At 45.9% G+C, this 22,035-nt stretch overlaps 1 protein-coding gene and 1 pseudogene across 2 annotated transcripts in view; one reads left to right on the top strand and one right to left on the bottom strand.

Annotated features, from left to right (window-relative positions):
• The first annotated feature begins 7,071 nt into the window (after window positions 1–7,071).
• On the top strand, window positions 7,072–13,273 carry LOC108292732 (annotated as a pseudogene).
• A 7,772-nt stretch (window positions 13,274–21,045) lies between these two features.
• CGNL1 (cingulin like 1) overlaps window positions 21,046–22,035 on the bottom strand; it is a 177,484-nt gene continuing 176,494 nt past the window's right edge. Inside the window, exons 20-21 of one of the 2 annotated variants that reach the window (XM_017513799.2) lie at window positions 21,560–21,710; window positions 21,046–21,529 (exon numbers count right to left, since the gene is read on the bottom strand). In XM_017513799.2, the coding sequence (XP_017369288.1) occupies window positions 21,572–21,710 (139 nt within the window). In that variant the 3' untranslated portion in view covers window positions 21,046–21,529; window positions 21,560–21,571. The remainder of the gene's footprint in view (window positions 21,530–21,559; window positions 21,711–22,035) is intronic. The other variant, XM_017513800.2, reaches the window with a different exon arrangement.

Raw genomic sequence — 22,035 nt, 5'->3', positions numbered from 1 at the left:
TTGCATTATGTGCAAAGTGACAGACAATGCAACAAAAAATATTCGGATTATAATCAGACAGAACTTCCAAAATTCATAAAAATTAGATAGTGGAAGTAATTCTTGGTCAAAGATATCATCTTTCTATAGCCATAAAATTTTAAGACTCTAATGAGCAGTCACAGTTTGGGTTAGTTTCGATATAGTCCTTCCTGGGACTAGATGAGATGATCTCTGAAATCACAAAGAAGTAATTCACCTCCGATGAATAACCACCACAGGGAAACAGAGCAATGGTAATATGGCAGCCCATCATTCCCGGGTATTTGAATCGCTTTGTTTTCCAGGCTGGTTGTTCACTGGAATATCAGAATACTCTATGAGTGATATAGGACAGGAAACAGCAGACAGACTGTAGCAGAAAGTGGCGTAGGGTAGTATTGCAAGTGTGCATTTGCACTGGAATTGGAAAATAAATTTGAATTTAAAGAAGAAATACCCAGTCCTTAGCCTGACCAAAAGCCTTCACGAACCAGGATTCTGAACTGCTCAGACTTAGAAAACACATAGCGATCCTGGGAATTGAGTTGTGAAGGGGGTCATGCATAGAATCTACTATCTTTTTTCTTTTTTCCAGGATGAGCTGACACACAATAATACATGAACACAAAGAATGCTTGGGAATGTATAAACTTTGGTGATGGGGAGAGGTAGGAACATGGTTTCTCTAAGGAGTGGTCACACTTGACATTTTCAGTGGAAACTTGCATACACATTGATGCTAACTTCAAGGGGAAACACTTGTGTGTGATTTCTAGATGATGAAAAAACATTTGACAAGAGTCTTTCGCAAAAGCTATCCTTTTGAAGGAGCCGTGGCTGTAGGGAATGTTCTCTCAGGCATACAGAACTGGTTTCCAGACTAGAAAGAACACTCCAACAGCAACTGCCCCTCTGGAAGAACTGTAACCCCAGAGCCTTCTAACTCCTGGGCCTACCATCAATCTTTTTCTTCTTTTAAAAACTTTTAATTACTGCATGTTTACTCTTTAGGAAAACAAACTAGCATAAACAACCACAAAAATTTTCTTGAAAACCTGCCACCAATCTTAGCTTTTTCACAAACAGTCTTTGTATAAGAAGAAAGATATAGAAAAAGCTGGCTCGGACACAATACTAAGTTCGTACAACAAAGCCAAGCTTATGGCCTGCATGCAGAGAGGGAGCCTTCTAAGTACAGATTTGAGGGAACCTCACGAGCCATTTTGCTCTATGGTAGCACCTGACATCCTCATCATCACTGATTCGTGTATAAAATTATACTAGGGAAATATTAGGACTCAGTGAGTCACCTGAGGAAAGGCCAACATCTTATTGGCCATTATACCTTTTAGCAGTAGTTACTTTGCTAAAGGCTAACACTTTGGAAAGCAGAGTATAAGACCCTGAAGAAAAGGGAAGTAACACAGTGCTTTGCAAATTGCAAGGACCGTCGCAAAGAGAATGTTGTTATTATTGGTCCACAGCAATGGGATTGTGGCTAAAAGTGTGATAGAGGCTCTGCACCGAAGACATCAGACTCATAGGTCAGCAATGCCAACAAAACTCAGATATCAGCAGGAAAACTGTGGGTCACCAAACAGAGACAATTATCTAAACAACACGTGCAGTCACGAGACATGCAGGCCTGGTATCCCTGCCAAGAGGGTCAGAGTTGAGCAGAAAACTTCCTCTGTACTAGGAAATTGTGCACCGTGGCTGTGACTGGCTGGCCTTTAGATACTTTGTGGTAACTGCAATGAAAACATAAATGATCACAGCAGCATTCTTCATAATAGCTAAGATGTGGAAACAACAGAAATATCCATCAATTGACGGATGAAGAAACAAAAGGTGGTCTACTTATGCAATGGAATACTACTTAGCCTTAAAAAATAAAGAAGCACTGATCCATGCTACAATATAGATGAACCTTGAAAACATTGCACTAAGTGAAAGAAGTCAGACATAAAAGGCCACATATTGTATGATTCCATTTATATCAACTGTCCCTAATAGGCAAATTCATAGAGATAGAAAGTAGAGGCCGGATGTAGTCACTCACATCTGCAATCCCAGCACTTTGGGAGGCTGAGGCGGGAGGATCACGAGGTAAAACGAGCTGGGCGTGGTGGTGCATGCCTGCAATCCCAGCTACTCAGGAGGCTGAGGCAGGAGAATTGCTTGAACCACGGAGTCGGAGGTTGCAGTGAGCCTAGATTGCACCAAATTAGTGGTTGCCAGGAGCCCGGGAATGGGGGTGGGGGGAATGAGAAGAGACAATGCGTATGGGGTTTCTCTTTGGGGTAATGAAAATGTTCTGAATTAAACAGTGGTAATGGTTGTACAACTCAGTGAATGTATTAAAAGCCAATGTATTCTACACTTTAAAAGAGTGAATGATATGTAAATTATATCTTAATAAAGCCTTTTCATTGTTATTGAGATGGAGTCTTGCTGTCACCCAGCCTGGAGTGCAGTGGCGCAAACTCGGCTCATTGCAACCTCTGCCTTCTCGGTTCAAGCAATTCTCCTGCCTCAGCCTCCTCAGTAGCTGGGATTACATGTGTGTGCAGGCTAATTTTTTGTATTTGGTAGAGATGGGGTTTCTCCATGTTGGTCAGGCTGGTCTCCAACTCCTGATCTCAAGTGATCCACCCACCTAGACCTCCCAACGTGCTGGGATTATAGGCATGAGCCACTGTGCCTGGCCAAAAGCTATTACTAAAAGAAAATACATGAAAACTCACAGACTGTTTATTCTTTCCTACCTACTGCCCAGAGAGCTCTCAGCCTTCCCCAGTATAGTAAAAGTACATCAGTAAATAGCCTGCAAGAAAGGGTGGAACAACCTGGGGACTATTACACTGTACAGTAACCAATTCCATTTTTCTTCAATAACTAGCGATCAACACTCCTACACATTTTCATTATTAGTGAAAACTCTGCTTAAAACACAGAACAGAATCAGAGGTACAGGACCAGCCCCTAAAGTTACGCCTGTGGCTTTGGTTGTCTGACTCAGGAAGAAGGGTCAACTCCTCAAGCCTCACCCTGGCAGGTGTGCAGAGCAGGAGGGGGCCTTCCTGAGGGAGCAAGGAAGTGGGGCGGGAGATATCATTGCTGATGGAAGAGACAAAATCACATCTAGCCAAGTGCTGCTGCTGCTGCAGTATGGAGTTCCCCTCCGCGATGGGAGCAAACAGAAGAGAGAAAGAAAACCCTGTCTCATGCCAGGATCCTTTCAAACAGGTCTCTTTCCCAGCAAAGCGAAGCTTACTTTCTGCAACAGTTTCTCCCTTATATACAAAGCTTCTAGCAAAACACCCAGCATACAGTGGGAGCTCAATGAGTAATTTGTTTCGTGAATTAATAGCAACATCTCTTATGGTGGCAAACAAAAAAGAAACAACTAAAACGTTCCCCAATGACCTATTGGTTCATGCATATTTATGGTGTACCCATAACTAGGCAAGTTATTTAATATTTCTATGCATGATTTCTTTTTTCTAAAATAGAGTAATAGTACCTATCTCACAGGGTTACTGCGATGATTAAATGAGCTTAGGTATATAAAACAAATAGAATATTGCTTAGCATATAAAAATTACAAAATACATGTTAACTATTAGTATTATTATTCCAGGAAATACAAGGCAATCGTTAAATCTGAGTTGAAAAAATACATTTTTTTTAGAGAAAATAACTTTTTATACCTGAAAAAATTCACAATAATTTGAAAAATAGGCTATGCAATAGTACAAACAAAGATTTCACATTTTGTGAAATAAACATTCATGTAGAGAAAAAAGCCTACACAGACAAACATAAAAATATTTATAGTCGTTAGAGCTAAATAGTGAAATGAAGGGGTACTTTATTATTAATTGCTTAGCTATTTTTTTCAACAGTGAGTATGAATTATATGAGTAAGTATAAAAATTAATTAAAAATCCAACTGAATTTAAAAAAGCATTCATATTATTTGACACAATAATTTCAATTTGAGGATACTATTCTTAAAAAAAAAAAAAGTCCCAGATACCAAAGATAATTTTGCCTATAAGAACTAGGTAAAGTATGACTTTTCTATACATTATAGAATAATACATAATGAGTTTAAAAGATTTATGTTCAAAACAGGTATTAAAAAGCATTAAAGTAATGCTTGAAAATATTAGAAAATGCTATCTGTATTACCTGGGTCACAGATAACTAGTATCTGATCTCAAGCATTTAACGAAAGTGATCATTGGCAGAAAGCATAGTTGACTCTCTGCCCTGTTGATTGAAGTTAACCAGATTTGTCACCTTTTGACCAGAACAAGGTGGATTCGTTCTCAACAACCTACAAATTAACCAGAAACTCCTTCAATTCTTCCAGGTGGAGGGTTGCCCTATGACATAAAACTAAAATCATTAGATCTATCCAGTCTAGGAAGAGAAAAACCCAAGAGGAAGTATGCTGTCCGTGTATGAAAGCATAAAAGTTTAGGTAAATATAGCCCTGTTCACTTACCAAAATGTGAGACAAACAAAAATTATTTTAATTCTATCAGTATTTGTTAGGCACCTGCTACAAACAAAGATGAATAATGAGACACAGACTTTGTCCTGGAGAAGCTCACCACCTACTGATGTAGGAAAAATAACTGTAATCAACTAACCACAATCTGGAAGCGCTGCAAGAGACAAAAGACCACAGAAGCACAGGGAAGGGAGCAGTTTGGATTTGAAGTCTGGATTTGAAGCGTCAACGGGGAGGTAACCTTTCTGCTAAAGTTTACACTAAAGCACAAATATCGTTTTGGTAACTGGCAGACTGAATGGTCAAATTCCAAGCAGGGATGGCATGCCCACTGCACCACTGATAGGCAGTGGGGGTAGCTGATCATTCGCAAGGCTGTGTCTCTGTGCAGTTTCATAAGGGGTCAGCAGCTCAAGTTGACAACTTCTTGAGAAGTTGAGGGAATGACATAGAAGGAGGAAAAGATCTCAACAGCCTGAATCCAAGAAGCAGATCTTTAAGGGAGATGCAATGTTTTAAAGCCTGCTGTAGAAGTACAAGAGAGGGGGACCACACTTAAGCACAGCCCATTTAAAATGTTTTCATTGCCTATATGTGCAGTATGACTGAACCAAATGAGTGTTGACAAACCCGATAACACAATCTAGTCTTGCCTTGCATTTATAAATGCAATTATCATGTTCTGTTTAATTTGAAATGCCTGCTGTCTGACAGGGGCTGTGCTGAGTACAGGATCTGGAGGGAGAAAGGCATGGTTCTCTCTCCTCAAGGGGCTCCCTCCATAGTGTGAAGAGACACACACATCACGATTTCAAATTCTTGAGGGAGGCATGGGCATGCGTGGGGGCAGCCAGAGGTCCTGCTTCCACTGGCACCCTTCCCTTTCAGAGCAAAGCAGGGGGTGACCAGGACCGACTAGAGGGAGGGGGAGGGGTTAAGAGTTAACTCAGAACCAATGTTAAAAATGGACTTAAAGAAGAAAAGGATGTTAGCCTGGAGAAGAAAGAACTTAGAAGGGGCATAAGAGCCTCTTTGAATATAGAGCCACCCACAATGAGGAAAGTGGGGAGACTGGGTCACTGCCACACATCCCCAACAGGCAGAGCAGAGACAATCACGTGTAATATCACAACCAATTCTGAAATTCTACAGAAATCTACAAAAGAGAGTACAGGAAGAAACCACTAACAGGGACAACAAAGGATGGGATGAATTCAGGAAGATAGAAGAGCTGGGGCTGAACTTCCACTGCTGCATAATAAGGGAAGCAGGAATGTGAAGACAGACTTTGGTGCTTTCCCACAAAAGGCCCTTGGAGCTGCTGACAAGGCATCTCCCAGGTGATGGAGCGAGCGTGGCAGGATGCCATCTCGCTCAGGGCAGCATCTGGCTAATGTCAGCACCAGGTCTGGCCAGGGCTGGTCTCTGCTGAGACACAGTGGGAAGTGTGCTGTGAGATCTGGGTAGAGGATGTCAAGAGGACCCCACTTTGCCACAGCTAACCCCTGAGATCTGGACCCATTTCCCTTTTCAAGCACTAATCCATCCTAGCATTGTTCAGCACTTTTTGACTCTGCTCCTTCCTCTCCCCTACATCACCAGTCCCCGACAAATACTCACACACATAGAAAGTTTTAGTCCAAAATCTAGCAGTACATAGTTGGTTACTAGAAAATAACTCTGAGAACTTAAAAACAAAAATCAACCAATCCCCCCCAAAAAACAAAATCCTACAACATAGCCTTCCCAACCTCCTAAACACCCAAACTCAAAATGTGTTTCTTTTCTACTTTCTTCTTGAAGGAAGTAGATCTGCACAGGCCTCCCCAGCTCCTAGAGCTCGTACGCAGCTGTGAACCTGCTCTCATCAATGATTGGACACTTCCTCTTGGTTCACGGAAACGCTTGCTCATAATTTCCCAGTTTGACTCAAACTATCAGCTGGTGACATAGTTTCTTGCCAGCTTTACAGTCATGACATTACTCAAACAGAAACCCTTTTGCAGGTGACCTTGCAAGTTATTAAAACTTTTTTTTTTTTTTTTTTTTTTTTTTTTTTTTTGAGACTGAGTCTCACTCTGTTGCCCAGGCTGGAGTGCAGTGGCGGGATCTCGGCTCACAGCGATCTCCGTCTCCCAGGTTCAAGTGCTTCTCCCGCTTCAGCCTCCTCAATCGCTGGGACTACAGGCACGTGCCAGCATGCCTGGCTAATTTTTGTATTTTTAGTAGAGAAAGGATTTTACCACGTTAGCCAGGATGATCTCTTGACCTCGTGATTCCCCTGCCTCAGCCTCCCAAAGTGCTGGGATTACAGGCGTGAGCCACTGAGCCTGACCAAAACTATTCTCTTTGTAAAGGAGAGACTTGTTGGGGTGCCTGGCAGAGGGTGTCTGAACTGGGGCTGGGGGTGAGGACATCCTGGAAAAGGAACAAGATTCAAGTCACCAATCATCCTCTCATACAACGCATCCGTGAATTTTGAAGAGCATATTGTGGATAGTTCATATTGTCATTTGTCACCAAAAATGATCTACATTGAATACACAGAAGTAGCCTTCCATGGCATCTGCCTGGGCGCTCCAGGTTTGACCACTGTGCCGTGCCTGTGGTGCTCTCTGCTGCCACCTAATGGATATACTGAGAAAGCTCAGGTAAGATGTTTAAACTCAGAGGTTCTCAGTGTGGTCCACAGACCAGCAGCATCGGCATCAAATTCTTGGCTGTCCTAGAAACTCTGGGAGTAGGACCAGCAGTCTGTGTTTTCACAAGCCCCCCAAGTTATTCTGATGCACACTCAAGTTTGAGAAGCACTGGTGTAGACTAGGTAGTCATTTGTACCCAGGGATGTGTGACATGGCTCTTCAGAGATTTCTCAACTGGGAGAAGCTGATTCTCCTTAGTGATGATCAAAGATCACACCTTTTATAGGAACTAAATTTCACTGGCTATTTTTTAAAATTACTCATCTTCTCAGAAATGACAGGAAGGCATAAAACCCAACTCGTCTGCTTTTTATCCAGAATCTCCTGCTTATAAGCAGCTACTGCTTCTCCATTACTGTGAGTGGTAGTCAAGGTCCTCCAAATATATGGCCCAAAAGGTGTTTTCCAGTCTCACCTCCAATCATTCTCCACGTCATTTATTTAAGATTTTAATGTAACTGGCTGATCCCGAGCCCAGCTTTCATCCCCATGTTCCCTGTTTTTTCCACCAATGATGCACCCTTCTAGGAGATTAACATTTCATAATAAACAGCTATAAAATATTGCACCCATCTTAAAACCCTTTTGAAAGGCATTTTTTGCATGAATCCTTCCCTGATTGCTCCAGCCAATGACAGCCGTCCTCATCGTGAACCCCGATCACACTTCATCTGCACCTCTTTCCTAGCGCTTTAAATTCCATCCCTTGTTTTGTTTTTTGTTTTTTGTTTTTTTAGTTCTCAGTGGACATTTCTGATCTCGTTGAGTCCAGGACTGAGCCTTACTCACCTCAGCATAAGCCAGTGCAGACCAGGTGCACAGCGACTGCCCTTTGAAAGGTATGCATGAATGGCATCCGGCTCTCACAAAATAGCAGCTCGGTCAAAGTTGGAATTCAATTCACTGCAATGCAAATATTGCAACAGGGAAATTCACATAAGGGCAACATAGGAGCACCAGATCACCTGGGCAACAATGGGAAGGCAAACCTTTGTTTTGTCCCAAGTCTTCTTTGAGACTTCGCCACTGATGGGTGAGGCCCTAGATCACAGGAGCCACTAAGCTACTCCCGCGCCACATTTGGGCCAGAAACGGCCAACAGCTCCCTCTGCTGTCCACCACAGCTATTACATCAGGACTGTGAAGTCTTCCATCACCCATCCGTCTCTTAGGTCTCTTTAAAGAGACCACCTGAGAACCCAGAAAACTGCACTTTTGCAGCCACTACTAACACCTGGTTAGAAATGCTGCCCCTCCCACACACAGAGCCTGAGCCTTTGGTCCTCGTCTCCTGTTACGATTTCAGGAAGCTGAGATCTACCCGGCAATATCTTCCTCCCAGGCCACTTCCCCCATTGACTCCCATTCTCACTACCTTCCCCAGTAACTGTTCATGTGTTTAGAGTTTTGACCACTGTGGACCTATTAGGGAAGAGAGATGCACCGGGCCTGACAATGCAGCTGTGGCTACTCATTGGCGTTGTTGGCTGCTTCTGGCCAAATGAGGCACAAGAGTAGATTGGTACCCTTTAAAGAGAACCCGAAAAGCACTGGGAAGTCAGAGGGCGAGGAATCGAGGAGTCCCCGATAGAAATGTACGAGAAGCAGAAGAAACAAAGTAAACTAGAAACAGTGGTTGCCTCTAGGCAAAGCCAGGAGAAATGAGGGCCAAGAATGGAAGACTCGTTTCTCACTGTTTTATAGATACTGCACTTACCTGCATTTCTTTTATGTGCAACTCAAAAACCACACTAGAAATAGAAAAAAAATTAAAAGGACTCATAAAAGGACTATTTATAAGGAACTTCACTAACAATATAAAAAGACTGACCTGATGAAAGAAAAATTAGTCTATTATTCAGGAAGAGAGGTTAATAATCAAAGCTGAGGGGAGAGAGAAAGGGAGAAAATGCCACATTTGTAATTGCTCATGTCTGTGCAAACTAGTAAACCCTTCTGAAAAGCAATTTGGGAACTATTAGTCTGTTCTCACACTGCTATAAAGAACTGCCTGAGACTGGGTAATTGACGAAGAAAGAGGTTTAATTGACTCACAGCTCTGCAGGCTATATGTGAAGCATGGCTAGGAAGCCTCAGAAAACTTCCAATCATGGTGGAAAGCAAGGTGGAGCAAGCACGTCTTCACGCAGCGACAGGAGAGAAAAAGAGCGAGGAGAGAAGTGCCACACATTTTTAAACCGTCAGATCTCGTGAGAACGAACTCACTATCGCGAGAACGGCATGGAGAAAATCTGCTCTCACGGTTCCTCCCCCAACATTGGGAATTACAATTCACCATAAAATTTGGGTCACAGAGCCTAACTCTTTTAGGAACCTTTATAGAGACTTAAAGATTTTTTCTTTCCTCTTCTCCTTCTGGTCATCTAGCCAAAGCAAATGATTTGAAAGATGGAAAAATCTACAGATATAACAGTATTTGACATAGGAAGGCAGAATTCCAAATCCTAAACATCTGTTAATCTAGGAATAGCATGATAATTAACAGATAGAATTCGCTCAATGGGATGCGATTTTTAAGTGTATTTTTAAAAAGTGATAAAGATTGTCTAATATCTGTAATGTTAAGTGTCAATAAAAGCATATACAAATCATATAAACACTATGGTTGTACCTATGTTTTTAAAACTGTGTGGGGAAAAAAAGACTGGAAAGAAATGAACCAAAATGGTTGCACTAGTCTGGCGGGGTTATTTTCCAATTTTTTTGGTAATACCTTATTCGATATAGATAAACAAATGTGTAAAGGAAGTAATGAATCTTTTCTATCTCCCCACCTGCAAAGCAGGAGCACACAGTGGGCCTCTTAGCAAGTTGAGGTGTTATGCTACTTCAGGACTGTTCATCTAGGAAATGCGTGCCTAAGAACACACACCACCATGCACGCCTCTAGTTCCAAAGTGTTTGAAGAGTTACTCCCAGGATGTACGGATTCCATCTACTGTGTTGAACTTAAAAGTTTGGTAAATGTAGTTCACACTCCAATCATAAACGGTCCAAATGAGACATAGCAAAATGAACAAGACAACTACCCCAGCTAGCCCAGGGATGGGTGAGCACCCCTCTCACCCAGCCAACCATCTAAGGAGGCTTGCAAGCACCATGACCCATAGCGACAGCAGCCAGGGAAGAACGATGGTCAATTCCACGCCAGAGCTGAGCGTTTCAAAGGATGACTGAGTGTATTGACTGAGGATCCTCAGAGGACAGAACCAATAAGGTGTGTGTATGTGTAGAGACAGAGAGGTTTATTATAGGAATTGGCTCATGCACTTAGAGGCAGAGAAGTCTCATGATTTTCCATCTTCGGGCTGTAATTCAGTCCAAGCCCAAAGGCCTGAGATTGGCAGTGTGGGGGAGGGTAGCAGTGATTGTGTAAGTCCCATTCAGAGTCTGAAGGCTGGAGAGCCAGGAGCGCTGATGTCTTGTAGTGGGAGAAGATGGACGTCTCAGCTTAAGTCGAGAGTGAATTCACTATTCCCCCCCTTTTTGTTCAGTCAGGGTCCTCAGCAGATCGGACGGAGCCCACTCACATTGGGGAGGGCCGTCTGCTTTACTTGGTCTGCCGATTCAGAGGGTAGTCTCTTCTGGAAACACCCTCACAGACACACCCAGAAATCATGTTTTACCAGCTATCTGGGCATCCCTTAGCCCTGTCAAATTGACACCTAAAATTTACCATCACACAGAGGATGTCACCACTCTTCCGCAGGGGAGAGACCTGGTGAGATCTTGGTCTTTGTGAGCCTGAAGCTAGACACGTGGCCACCCAAGGAAAGCTGAAAATGCCACTCCCCAAACAGGCCAAGAATTTGGTGTTATTTCCAACCAATCTTTCTTTTTTTTTCTTTTTTTTTTTTTTATGGTGGAGTCTGGCATTGTGGCCAGGCTGGAGTGCAGTGACGCGATCTTGGCTCACTATAACCTATGCCTCCCAGGTTCAAGCAATTCTCCTGCCTCAGCCTCCCACGTAGCTGGAACTACAGGCACCCGCCACCACGCCCAGCTACCTTCTGTATTTTTAGTAAAGACAGGGTTTCACCATGTTGGCCAGAATGGTCTCAATGTCTTGACCTCGTGATCCTCCCACCTCAGCCTCCCAAAGTGCTGGATTATAGGCGTGAGCCACTGCACCTGGCCCAGTCAATATGCTTTAGTATTTATTCTCCACACTGGAAAGACAAGGGGAAACAGTGCTCTAGGGTGAAAATGGAGAAAGAAGTTCTCTGGGTCAGTTTTCAGTGTTTCTTTTTACTGTATAGGGCCGGTCAGCTCTGGTCCCAATCTTGGAAGTCCCAGCTCAGCCAAACCGCACCCTGACACCACCTGGGTCCACTTTCCTTACAGTGCAGTTTAGTCACTGCACCATTAGTCAAGTCAGCCCTTGGGGTCTTACCGCTCCCTGGTGTGGCTATTCAGATACTGACTTCCTTGAGTATTTTTTTTAAGCAACACACCCCTAATTACACTTGTGGTATTTTAGAGCCTTGGCAGAATTTGAGCACCCTACAATATAGCTCCCAGCCTGGCCTGCCGTGGCTCGGCCCCACAGGGTCCCCCTACTGGCCTTCCTGGTGCCCGAAGACCGCGCTATCTAGATTCTTCTACAGTGACCTCCAATTTCTAACTGCAGGGGCGATCTTTTGTTTTCAAAAACTGCAGGGCGTTTGTTCTTCAGTGTCTTGGTTGTTATTCCATGTCTTCAAACAGCTGGGTTTTTAAAAAAAAAAAAAAACTGTCCACCTTTTCTAGTTGTTCTCACTGGAAGAGTTCATTCTGATACCAGCTACCATGTCATGCCTGAAGCAGAACTCAACCCCTTTTGAAGTGGATGGCATATAAAGCAATCATTGTTTTGTTTGTTTATTTTGAGATGGGGTCTTGCTCTGTTGCCAGGATGGAGTGAGTGTAGCAGCGTGATCTCGGCTCACCGCAACCTCTGCCTACCGGCTTCAAGCAATTCTCCCGCCTCAGCCTCCCAAGTAGCTGGGACTACAGGTGTGAGCCACCACGCCCAACTAATAGTACTTTTAGTAGAGAAAGGGTTTCATCATGTTGGCCAGGATGGTCTCGATCTCTTGACCTCATGATCTGCCCACCTTGGCCTCCCAAAGTGCTGGGATTACAGGTGTGAGCCATGGCGCCCTGAGAGCAATCAGTATTTTAAAAACTCAACAGTTGTGGCTCGTGCCTATAATCCCAGCACTTTGGGAGGCCAAAGTGGGCCCATCACCTGAGGTCAGGAGTTCAAGACCAGCGTGACCAACATGGAGAAACCTCATCTCTACTAAAAATACAAAATTAGTCAGGTGTGGTGACGCGTGTCTATAATCCCAACTACTCCGGAGGCTGAGGCAGGAGAATCGCTTGAACCTGGGAGGCAGAGGTTGCAATAACCCGAGATCACGCCATTGCATTCCAGTGAAATGCTGTTTCAAAAAACAAAACTCAACATTCAACACTTAATTTACCAAAAAGAAATTACCATAAGAAAATAAAAACAGCCTTTTGCTGCCTGACTGCCACCATCACAGGTCGAACGCCTGCGCCCAGGAAGGGCCTGTCCCACTGGGCTTTGCCCTATCACTGCAGTATCCCCACTTGGCTGAAGTTGACATCTGATGACGTGAAGGAACAGATTTACAAACTGACCAAGAATGGCCTGACTCCTTCAGGTGTGATCCTGAGAGAATCACATGGTGTTGCACAGGTACGTTTTGGGACGGGCAATAAAACCTTCGGAACTCTTAAGTCTAAGGGACTTGATCCTGATCTCCCTGAAGGTCTCTACCATTTAATTAAGAAAGCAGTTGCTGTTTGAAAGCATCTTGAAAGGGGTGGAAAGAATACGGATGCTAAATTCCATCTGATCCTGATAGGGAGTTGGATTCACCATTTGGCTTGATATTATAAGACTAAGCGAGTCCTCCCTCCCAGCTGGAAATGCAAATCATCCACTGCCTCTCCCGGGTCGCATAAATCTGTGTATGTAACCAAGCAAAAGTGACTGCTCAACTAAAAAAAAAAAAGACTAATCTACATAAACATAGGCCTCAAAAAAACATAATTTTGAATGTAAAAGTCACAGAGTACTGTGAAGAAGATGCTAAGGTGTATATAAAATTTTAAAACACACAAAACAATACTACATGGTGTTCATGGATGCATATATGTAAAAATATTTAAATTGAATAGAAGAATACCCAGCAGATTTGAGAATGGCAGTTGCCTTTGGCAGAGAGTAAAGGACAAACAGGGAACTTCATCTGTAATGTTTATTTAAAAATGTAAAGCAAACAGACATGAGCAGCTGTTAACCACTGTTGATTCTTGGTGGTGGAAACATAAATAAGTGAACCAAATCCCTCCACTGGAAATGCCCAGAGATCAGACGTCATGCCTTGTTATCTTGCCTGTTTCTTCCTTCCTCTGATTTGCTCCTCCCTAAATGTCCATGTTGCTGTTGCTGGTAGCACAGTAACTGTGACTAAGTCCACAGCTGGCTTAATCTGGCCAGCAGGTTCTGGATACAGGCCGGCATTTCTTAGAAAGCACACATTCCGCATGATGACCAGCGCAGGAAGCACACGGAGCGCTGTGCTTCCGATCAGCACCCCTCTGACTCTCACAAAGAATAGCCAACCCTGGTTACCCTGGGTGCCCCTAACCTTTCCACGTGGCCTGGAAAGGCCACACGACTTTAGTAAGCCCCAAAGCATCTTGCAGCTTGATTTTAGAAAATACAAACAAAAGAAAACATTTTGCCATCAACGGGAGGAGGTAATAGGGGGAGTAATTCATTCTCTGTTTCCAAAAACGAACTTGGTCTAGAAAGCCATCCACGCGTAAGTCAGAAAGAAGCACTGCTCAGGAAGGCCAGAGCTTTGGAGTCTACCCGGGCTGGAGGAGGAGGCCGCAGGCAGGTTGAAAGGAGGCCAGTTCTGTTTTCTACTTCTTCGTTATCTAAATGCCAGGAGCAGCTTCCCCAGGAAGAACAGATAGGGACGTGGGGGAGTCAGGAGCCCCAGAGGAAGCTTGGGCACCAGTTTTAAAATCCCTTGCTTCCCTCTGCAGGGATTCCTATGCCTGTCTCCAAAGAGCCCCAGTATTCATGCCCAATGATAGGCAGGGACAGATGAAAGGAGAGGCAGTCCCAGCCACAGAGAGAAGTGAGCAATCAAGGAGCTGGACTGGCAGGCTTCCCGGCCCTTTCAAAGGCAGCAGGGCCTTTAACTGGAGGCAGCTGGCTTATCTTAATCTCCAAACCCTTTCCTGGAAAACAAGGCCCTCCTAGAAGGGCCATAGGCCCAGAGGTAACTGGAGTCAGTGAGTCAGGCTGGCAACACGCAGCAGGTGGTAGGGGGTTTTAGAGAAAGGCGAGGCAGGCCATCTGCCTTCCCTTAGAGCAGGCCTCAGGCTGCAAGCACAGACTTGCAATCCAGCGTCCAGCCTTTGTGCCCAGCGTCCTCGGCTAGGGAAGCCAGCAGTGACTACTTCGGGGGGCAGTAGGGTGAGGATGGCCACAGTAAGATACAGGCCGTTCCGGGTGGTTGGAGTGGCAGACCTGTAGCCACTTTAGCTACTAGTTGGGTGACCCTGGGCAAGTTACTGATCTTTACACACATTTCCTAACCTGTGAAAGTGGACAATGCCACCTACCTCATAGGGTGCAGATTAAATCAGATAACGTGCAGAGATTCCTGGCCCATAAGGTTTGCCCAATTATGGCTTCTGCCCTATTAAGGGATCTTACACATTAGTAAAGAACCATTCCCACTGCCCCAAAATACTACTGGGTTCATTCCCATAGTAAAGTTGTAAAGTCCCTGGGTGGGGTCCAGAAGATATGTCCGTACATGTGGCAGGGACACTACCCACCACCTGTACACACAACCCTTCCCCGCTCCAGCTCACCACACACTGCGTCAAAAGGCTGGGTCCTATTTCCACAAATGCAACCCCACTGCTCAGGAATGGCCAGGGGCTAAGTTGTCCCCCTCCTTCAAGATGAGCTCTGCACGCGCCCATAAGTCCCAAAGCTTGCTGTGACCTACAGGTTTCTCCTCATCTGGACACAGGTTAGCCTCCTGTCCACTCACAAGGAGCCAGACCCCATTCCCACTGGGACCACTCCCTTGGTTTGGCAGAGACTGTGCTGCCACCTCCAGGAAGGCAGTTCACTGCTGCTGAGCCCAGGGGTTTCCAGCCTCCAGCTCAACACCTAGGACTCAAGTGAGGGGTCCAATTAAGACTTCAGTCAATAGTGGTCTGTTGGGGACAGTCTGCTTATTATGCGGCACCAACATGTAATGTGCACAGCACAATGATTATTACTGTGGTACAGTTACAGAATTTCATCACAAAGCAGTCTGGGGGTTGGGAAGATACATGTTTCTTGAAAACCACCCAAACTCGAGGACTTGCTGATGTTGCTCGAGACCACTTTCCATCCAGTGAGACAGTGTGGAGGCCCGATGACCACGCAGAGCTACCCACGCAGCTCAGGCTCAGAGAAATCAGGGTGGCCTGGCAGCAAGGGAGCACCCAGGGTAAAATAAGAGATCTGAAGATCACAGCAGTCAATGGCACCAAAGCAGCCAGGCTAGAGGAACAGCTAGGAATCCCTGACCAGCCACATCCATGAGGCCTGTGGTTTCCAAGCTCACTTCATCTCCACCTGCCTTTGACTGCTGTGCTCAGGATGGAAGCAGGCAGCCCTCTGTCGAGGTGCGTGGAAACCCACCACTGACGGGGAGAACTGGATGACTGGGAGGCCGTAGGAGCCCCTAATACAAGGACCAAATTAAAGACCTGTATCCTGCAGGACGTGTGGGGCTGGGCGAGAGGCGGCAGAGTGTGAACTCCAGAGCCAGACCCAGAATCCAATTCCAGGTCCCCCACATCCTACCACGTGCCCTCGGGAAGGTTAGTAGCCTCTGCCAGTATGTCCTCACTTGTCACAACAGGACCCGCCAAGGGGTGGTCATGAAGATCAAGCGAGCCAATAGGCATAAAGGACTTAGGCAATGCCTGATACATGGCAAGTGAGGGCTCAACACGTTAGCGGTGGAATCATATACTGTCTCAGGGAAAACAGTGGGTACAGACTGCAGATAGAAAGCTAGCAAACTACAAGGAAAAACAGACACATTTGACATCACATAAATATGTGATGGACTTAATATTTACATGTCATTTCCATTTACTTTAATAACCATTTTGTAGCCCTACTGTCAGCACTCAAAGGTCCTAGACCACGGCCTAAACCTTGCTCGCCGGCGGTCCCTGGCCTATGGCGGCAGGTGCTGATCGTGGGCAGGTAACTTACTCCATGTGCGGCTGATGGGAAAATGCCCAACTTCCCAGAGACTCAGCTTCCTTACCTCCCAAAAAACCAGTTTCTGCCTTTCCCCAAAAATTGTATAATTGCATTTACCCGGCAAACCTCTGGAATCCCACTTCCCATCCCCTAGGAGTTGCAGACAACTGCTGTGAGGCCAGGTGAGATCCTGCACGGTGGGAACCTTGCAGCCTTCCCCCCACACCATCGCTATTCCTGTTGAACGTCTTTCTGACTTGCATTTCTCTAGCTTTAATAACCCAGTTACGGGCACACACTCCAATCTTTCTTCATTGGCAGAGACGGGCTGGGCCTCAGTCACGCACGTGAAAGTCAGTGAGAGTCTTTAGCCCTAGGTATTCGGCAGGTCTGAGCACAGGACCAAGCCATGTGGATCCCTCTGCAGAGCCAAGAATGCTTGGACCCTGCTGTCAAGTCCTTTCTCCCCAATCATTTGAAGACTTAGAACAGAAACAATTCTGGCTAATGACAGTCTTTCACAAAGACAGGCTCCCTCTAACACAAGCTCAGAGGAGGAATGCTGAGAACGTGAAGGAAATGAACCGCCAGCCTGTGGGGACCTTTTTCCTTTGGCTCTGGGCCTCCTGAGTCACATTCTTCCAGAGGGCTTGAGGGAAAGGTATCCGCTCAGAATCGCATTGCCACCAAGAGGACTTCGGCAGAGCAGCCAAATCCAGCAGCCTAAATACAAAAGCAACTAATGCTAAAAAAAAGAGTTGTCTTTTACTACAAATTAGAAAATTATGGACCTCAATAAAGTCAGGTATCTGACTTTAAAAAAGAAAGCAACAATCTATACAAAGGCTTTGTACTTATGAAAATTAGAAAATCTCATTTATTTTTTCCAGTTAGAATAAGGAGAGTCAGTGCTGCCGGACTGCTGAATGTAGAGAATGCCTACATGGACCAGGAGGCAGAGGAGGCTGTGGACAGAGCACTGGGCAGGACACAGCAGTGAACCATGGCGGCTCAATGAAGGGCTCTCTGGTGGGCAGGCAGTGTGACAAGAACCCAACAGGGCAGGGACCCAGAGAGGAACAGCAAGAGGAAGCCGTGACCACCCTTAGAACCACAGGCTCAAGGACAGAAGGTCGCCCAAGTCCTAGGAGAGCCCACCCAAAACGGCCACACAGAGCAGAGAGTGAGACATGTCCAGAATTCCACCTGCTCCCACTGGCTGAACCCAACCAGAGTGGCCATCAAGGAACCCAGGGCCTATATAGGTCAGCCTCCAGAGGACAGGGCAAAGGATAGACAGATCTGAGGACAATGATCATTGTAGGTCCCCTTCCACACAGAAGCTGCTTTTGTTTCCTGTAACATACAGACTGTGGTGCCTGCCACGGGCCTGGTGTGAGACCAACAGACTATGTGCCAGCTACGATGACAGAAGAACTCAAATTTAGAAGAAGGGGTACACAGGGGGCTCCTGTTTATTGTTAACATTGAACATGCTTCCTCTTTTGCCATTTTCTGGAACAGGTAGTTTGGATTTTTCAGAACATCACAAGCATCCAGGGCTACCAACTCCCTCAGCATTCATCACTGACCAGTCCCCACCCTTCTGTTTCAGAAACCGGCCCCAGGGCTGGAAGACCTCCAAGTTCCACTTCCCCCAGTAGCTCCCAGCCGCTCACCTTGGCAGTTTCTCAGAGGACACAGAGCCAAGCTCTGAAGAAAACAAAGAAGTCACAATCACAGGAGAGTCAAAATTCCCACTGGGTGACAGCGTTTATTGAAAGGAAATCTTGCTTTATCCAGGAATTCACTGAGATGGACATAGCTGCAAGAAGAATATCTCTTTCCCATGACAACCCAAAGCAACCAAACCATACCCCAAAGCAGAAACCCAGGGAAATATGCCAGACGGCACTGCAGAACGACACTCCGAAGCAGGAAAAAAACATAAAAGATACAGGATGATTGTCTCTTCAGTATTGCATTTGGCCATGTATGTGTTTTTACATAAAATATATGTTTTCTTTTTAAGCTACCTAAAGAAAATACTCTTGATTGGGGTTAGTTCTGAAAGAAAAAAATATGTATATATAATAAAATTAAAGAATGATAGCATGTTATACCTGGAAAGGACCGTGGGCCCTAATCTTCACTCTGTCCCAGGCAATCCATGGCTCTGAGATTGAGCAACTGTCAAGGTCACTGGGGTGAGATGAGCCGGGACTTGAAAACCCTTCTCAACTTCCAGTCTCTTAACTCTTCCCACTCCGCTAATTCGCATGCGCTGCTGACGCCCTCAGAGTGTACGATAGCACGATTGTCAAAATGTATAACAACCTATTTTTACGGTAATGATGCAAGTATTCTGAAAGGTGACCTCTGTTCTCTTTGCGTGGACAGTTTTGCTTCTTGTAGCCAGCCTGATGGCCACGGCCAAGAACTGGCCAGAATGAGGGGCAGCTACTTGCTCACAAACCGAAACACACACACTCCCACAGTTCTTGGGCGTGCTGACCTTCCCCAGCTCTGTCTCTACATATGAGTGGGCTGAGGTTTCTCTAGGCAGGCTTACTGGCAGATGTCGAAGGACAGCAGAAGCAGCAGGGAAATTATGAACATACCGAAGGTCAAAGTGAGCTCTAGGGAAACCAGGCTTGTCACGTCCTCAGGAGGACAGAGACACAAAGGGCTGAGTACAGAGGTACTCAACCTCCATGTCAGTTTGTTTGTCATCTATCACCCCCTTTCCCAACACTGAGCTCCAAGAGGGGAGGAATTTGTAGCTGTTTAATTCATTGCTATAGTCTCTGTGCCAAGGACTGTACCTGACACATCGTTGATGCTCAATAATCTGCTAAATGAATGAACGGCTAAAGGGAGGAATCGTACATACCCCACATAAGCAAGCAAAGGAGAGAATCACCCCTGGCTGTGGTGAGGATGATGGTGACCCTGTAGACATGGAAGGGGCTTGGTTCTCTGGCTCCAGACTCCCACCCTTAAACTGGGCTGACCACTCTGAATCCTGTTGGGTGGTCTCTAACCTGGCGCAGGGGGAACTCCATGGCAACTGTCATGGAGTTCTCTGGCCCACCAGCCTCCCACCTATTGGGATGCCTGGGGACACTGTGGAAGCAGCTGAACACTACCATCTCTGCCCCATATATGTCACCAACTCACAGGGTCCTCTCCCTGGCCATATCCCTACTGAGCTGCCTATCCCATACTGTGACCTGTGGAAGCCCAGCTGTGATTGGACCTGGCCTATGGGCATGCCTGGGGACTGTCAGAATGTGAAGTGACACAGGAATGCCAGGAGGGAGTGCCCGGATACCTAGCATCCTCCCGACCCCATGCTCCCTGAAATTCTTCTCCAGTCACGTGGCCTTGCCCCCAGACCTCAACCATTCCCTGCCAGCCTGCTGCTAGTGATGTCTCTTTGTCCCACGAAGTTGGAAGGAGTCCTCTAGTTTGCACAGACACACCTCTGCCTGATTTCTGTTTCTGTCTTCCTTCCCTTCCTCGACATAAACCTGAGCTCCTACTCAACCCACCTCTGGCCTACACATCCCCCAGCTTGCAAGAACTTCTCTGTCTTCTTTCTCACACAGGACCCACACCCACACCTGCCTATCTCCTCTCTCCACTCCCTTCCCCCATGACCTTACCGGACACCTCTCAGCTCGTTCTCACAGCTAAGTCCACGAACCTTTTCCCCATATCCTTCTAATCCCCCAATCCCAAAAGCCTGCTGTGGGAGGAGGGGGAAAGGACCAGTAAAACATGACCACAGAGCCCCATCATTCCAGAAACGGCATCATTTGTTTAAAACCTTATTTACAAGTCTCCCTACCCCACCTGTGTAAAAGAAACTGCAATCAGTGACTGGGCACGGGTCTCAGCAGGGTTCAGAAATTGTAATAGAATTCTAGATAAAATAAGCAAAGAAGGCCATAGCTGCAGCCATAGACACAAGTGACCTTCTGGCTTTCTCCTCTTCCAGTGCGCTGTTTACCCAGACCACGTGAACTGCTTTTCTCGGTCTTAGTTGTCCGTGACCAATACAATTTTTTTTTTCCAACCTTGGTTTCCAAAGTGGTCTTTACTTGACTTACTTTCTCTCTCACCTCTGCTCCTTAATACTTAAAATCTAATAGCTTCATATTTTAAAAAAGAATACTCAAAGGCCGGGTGCAGTGGCTCATGCCTATAATCTTAGCACTTTGGGAGGCTGAGGCACGTGGATCACCTGAAGTCAAGAGTTGGAGACCAGCCTGACCAACATGGCGAAATCCCATCTCCACTAAATACAAAAAGTTAACCAGAAGTGGTGGTGGGCACCTGTAATCCCAGCTACTTAGGAGGCTGAGGCAGGAGAATCACTTGAACCTGGGCAGCAGAGGTTGCAGTGAGCAGAGATCACACCATTGCACTCCAGCCTGGGCAACAAGATTAAAACTCCGTCTCAAAAAAAAAAAATACTCCATATAGGTGCATGAACTTTACAAACCAGCCGCCCTACCAAGCTTCCATCACATTCCAAACAGAACAGCAGCAGTCCGTAAGGTCTGGTCTAAAATATGTACCAGCTATACACTGTTTCCTCCCTGCACAGTGCTATTAAATAAGACCTAGCCTTCTGGACCCTTTGTCTTGGCAGGGGGAGTGAGAAGTGGGGCAGGGACAGCAATGGAAATAGTGACTGTGGAACAGGGACCTCAGCCTACCAAAGTATGTTTCTCACGACACCCCACTAGGCGGTGGCTCCTGTTCCTCAGGCATCCCAAAGTCTTAAATTGCAAAAGCTCCCTGTTGAAGACCCACTGAGAGACCCTGGAGAGGAACGTAACACTGAGGAACTGGCATGCTGTGCAAACAGGCGGCGATGGTGTCGGTGGCAGACGGATACTCCCCTCCCTGCCTCCTGCTTTGGGTGGCTGCAGCTCCTGCAGGGATGACAGCCACTTCCACAGCCCAGGAGCACATTCAGATCTGGCTTGTGGCGGTACTGTCCTTGGGGAAGGTGTAGCTCAGGGGCGCCTCGTAGAGGCTTCCCCCGTCCGTGCTGACGTCATCATCGTCATCCATGTCATCCAGCACTTTACTCGGCAGCTTCTTCAGTCTGCTGAAACAACAAGGGGCATGTTTCGAGGCCCTGAGCCAGGGCCTGTCACTAATTTGTAGATGAAGGAAGGGTTCTGGGTTGCTGTCTCTGCACGCCACTGAGTGGCACAGAAAATTAATACGTGAACTTAGCAGGTCTGCACCTGATGGTCCCTTCAGCCACAGGTAGCCCACTGCCCCCATCTCAGCACAGAAAGCCCTTGATGGGGTGGCCCGGGCTGGGACAGGATTGGTATTATTGATTTCCCCAGGCTGTTATCAATCTTGTCTTAATTTAAAATTCTGGTATTTTGTTCATCATGGATTATACCTATTATCTTTTGAAT

The sequence above is a fragment of the Cebus imitator genome, unplaced genomic scaffold (assembly GCF_001604975.1).
Source record: "Cebus imitator isolate Cc_AM_T3 unplaced genomic scaffold, Cebus_imitator-1.0 Scaffold501, whole genome shotgun sequence".
Classification (NCBI taxonomy): Eukaryota; Metazoa; Chordata; class Mammalia; order Primates; family Cebidae; genus Cebus; species Cebus imitator.
Note: the sequence above shows the minus strand (reverse complement) of the source record. Positions and strands in the feature narration are given on the sequence as shown.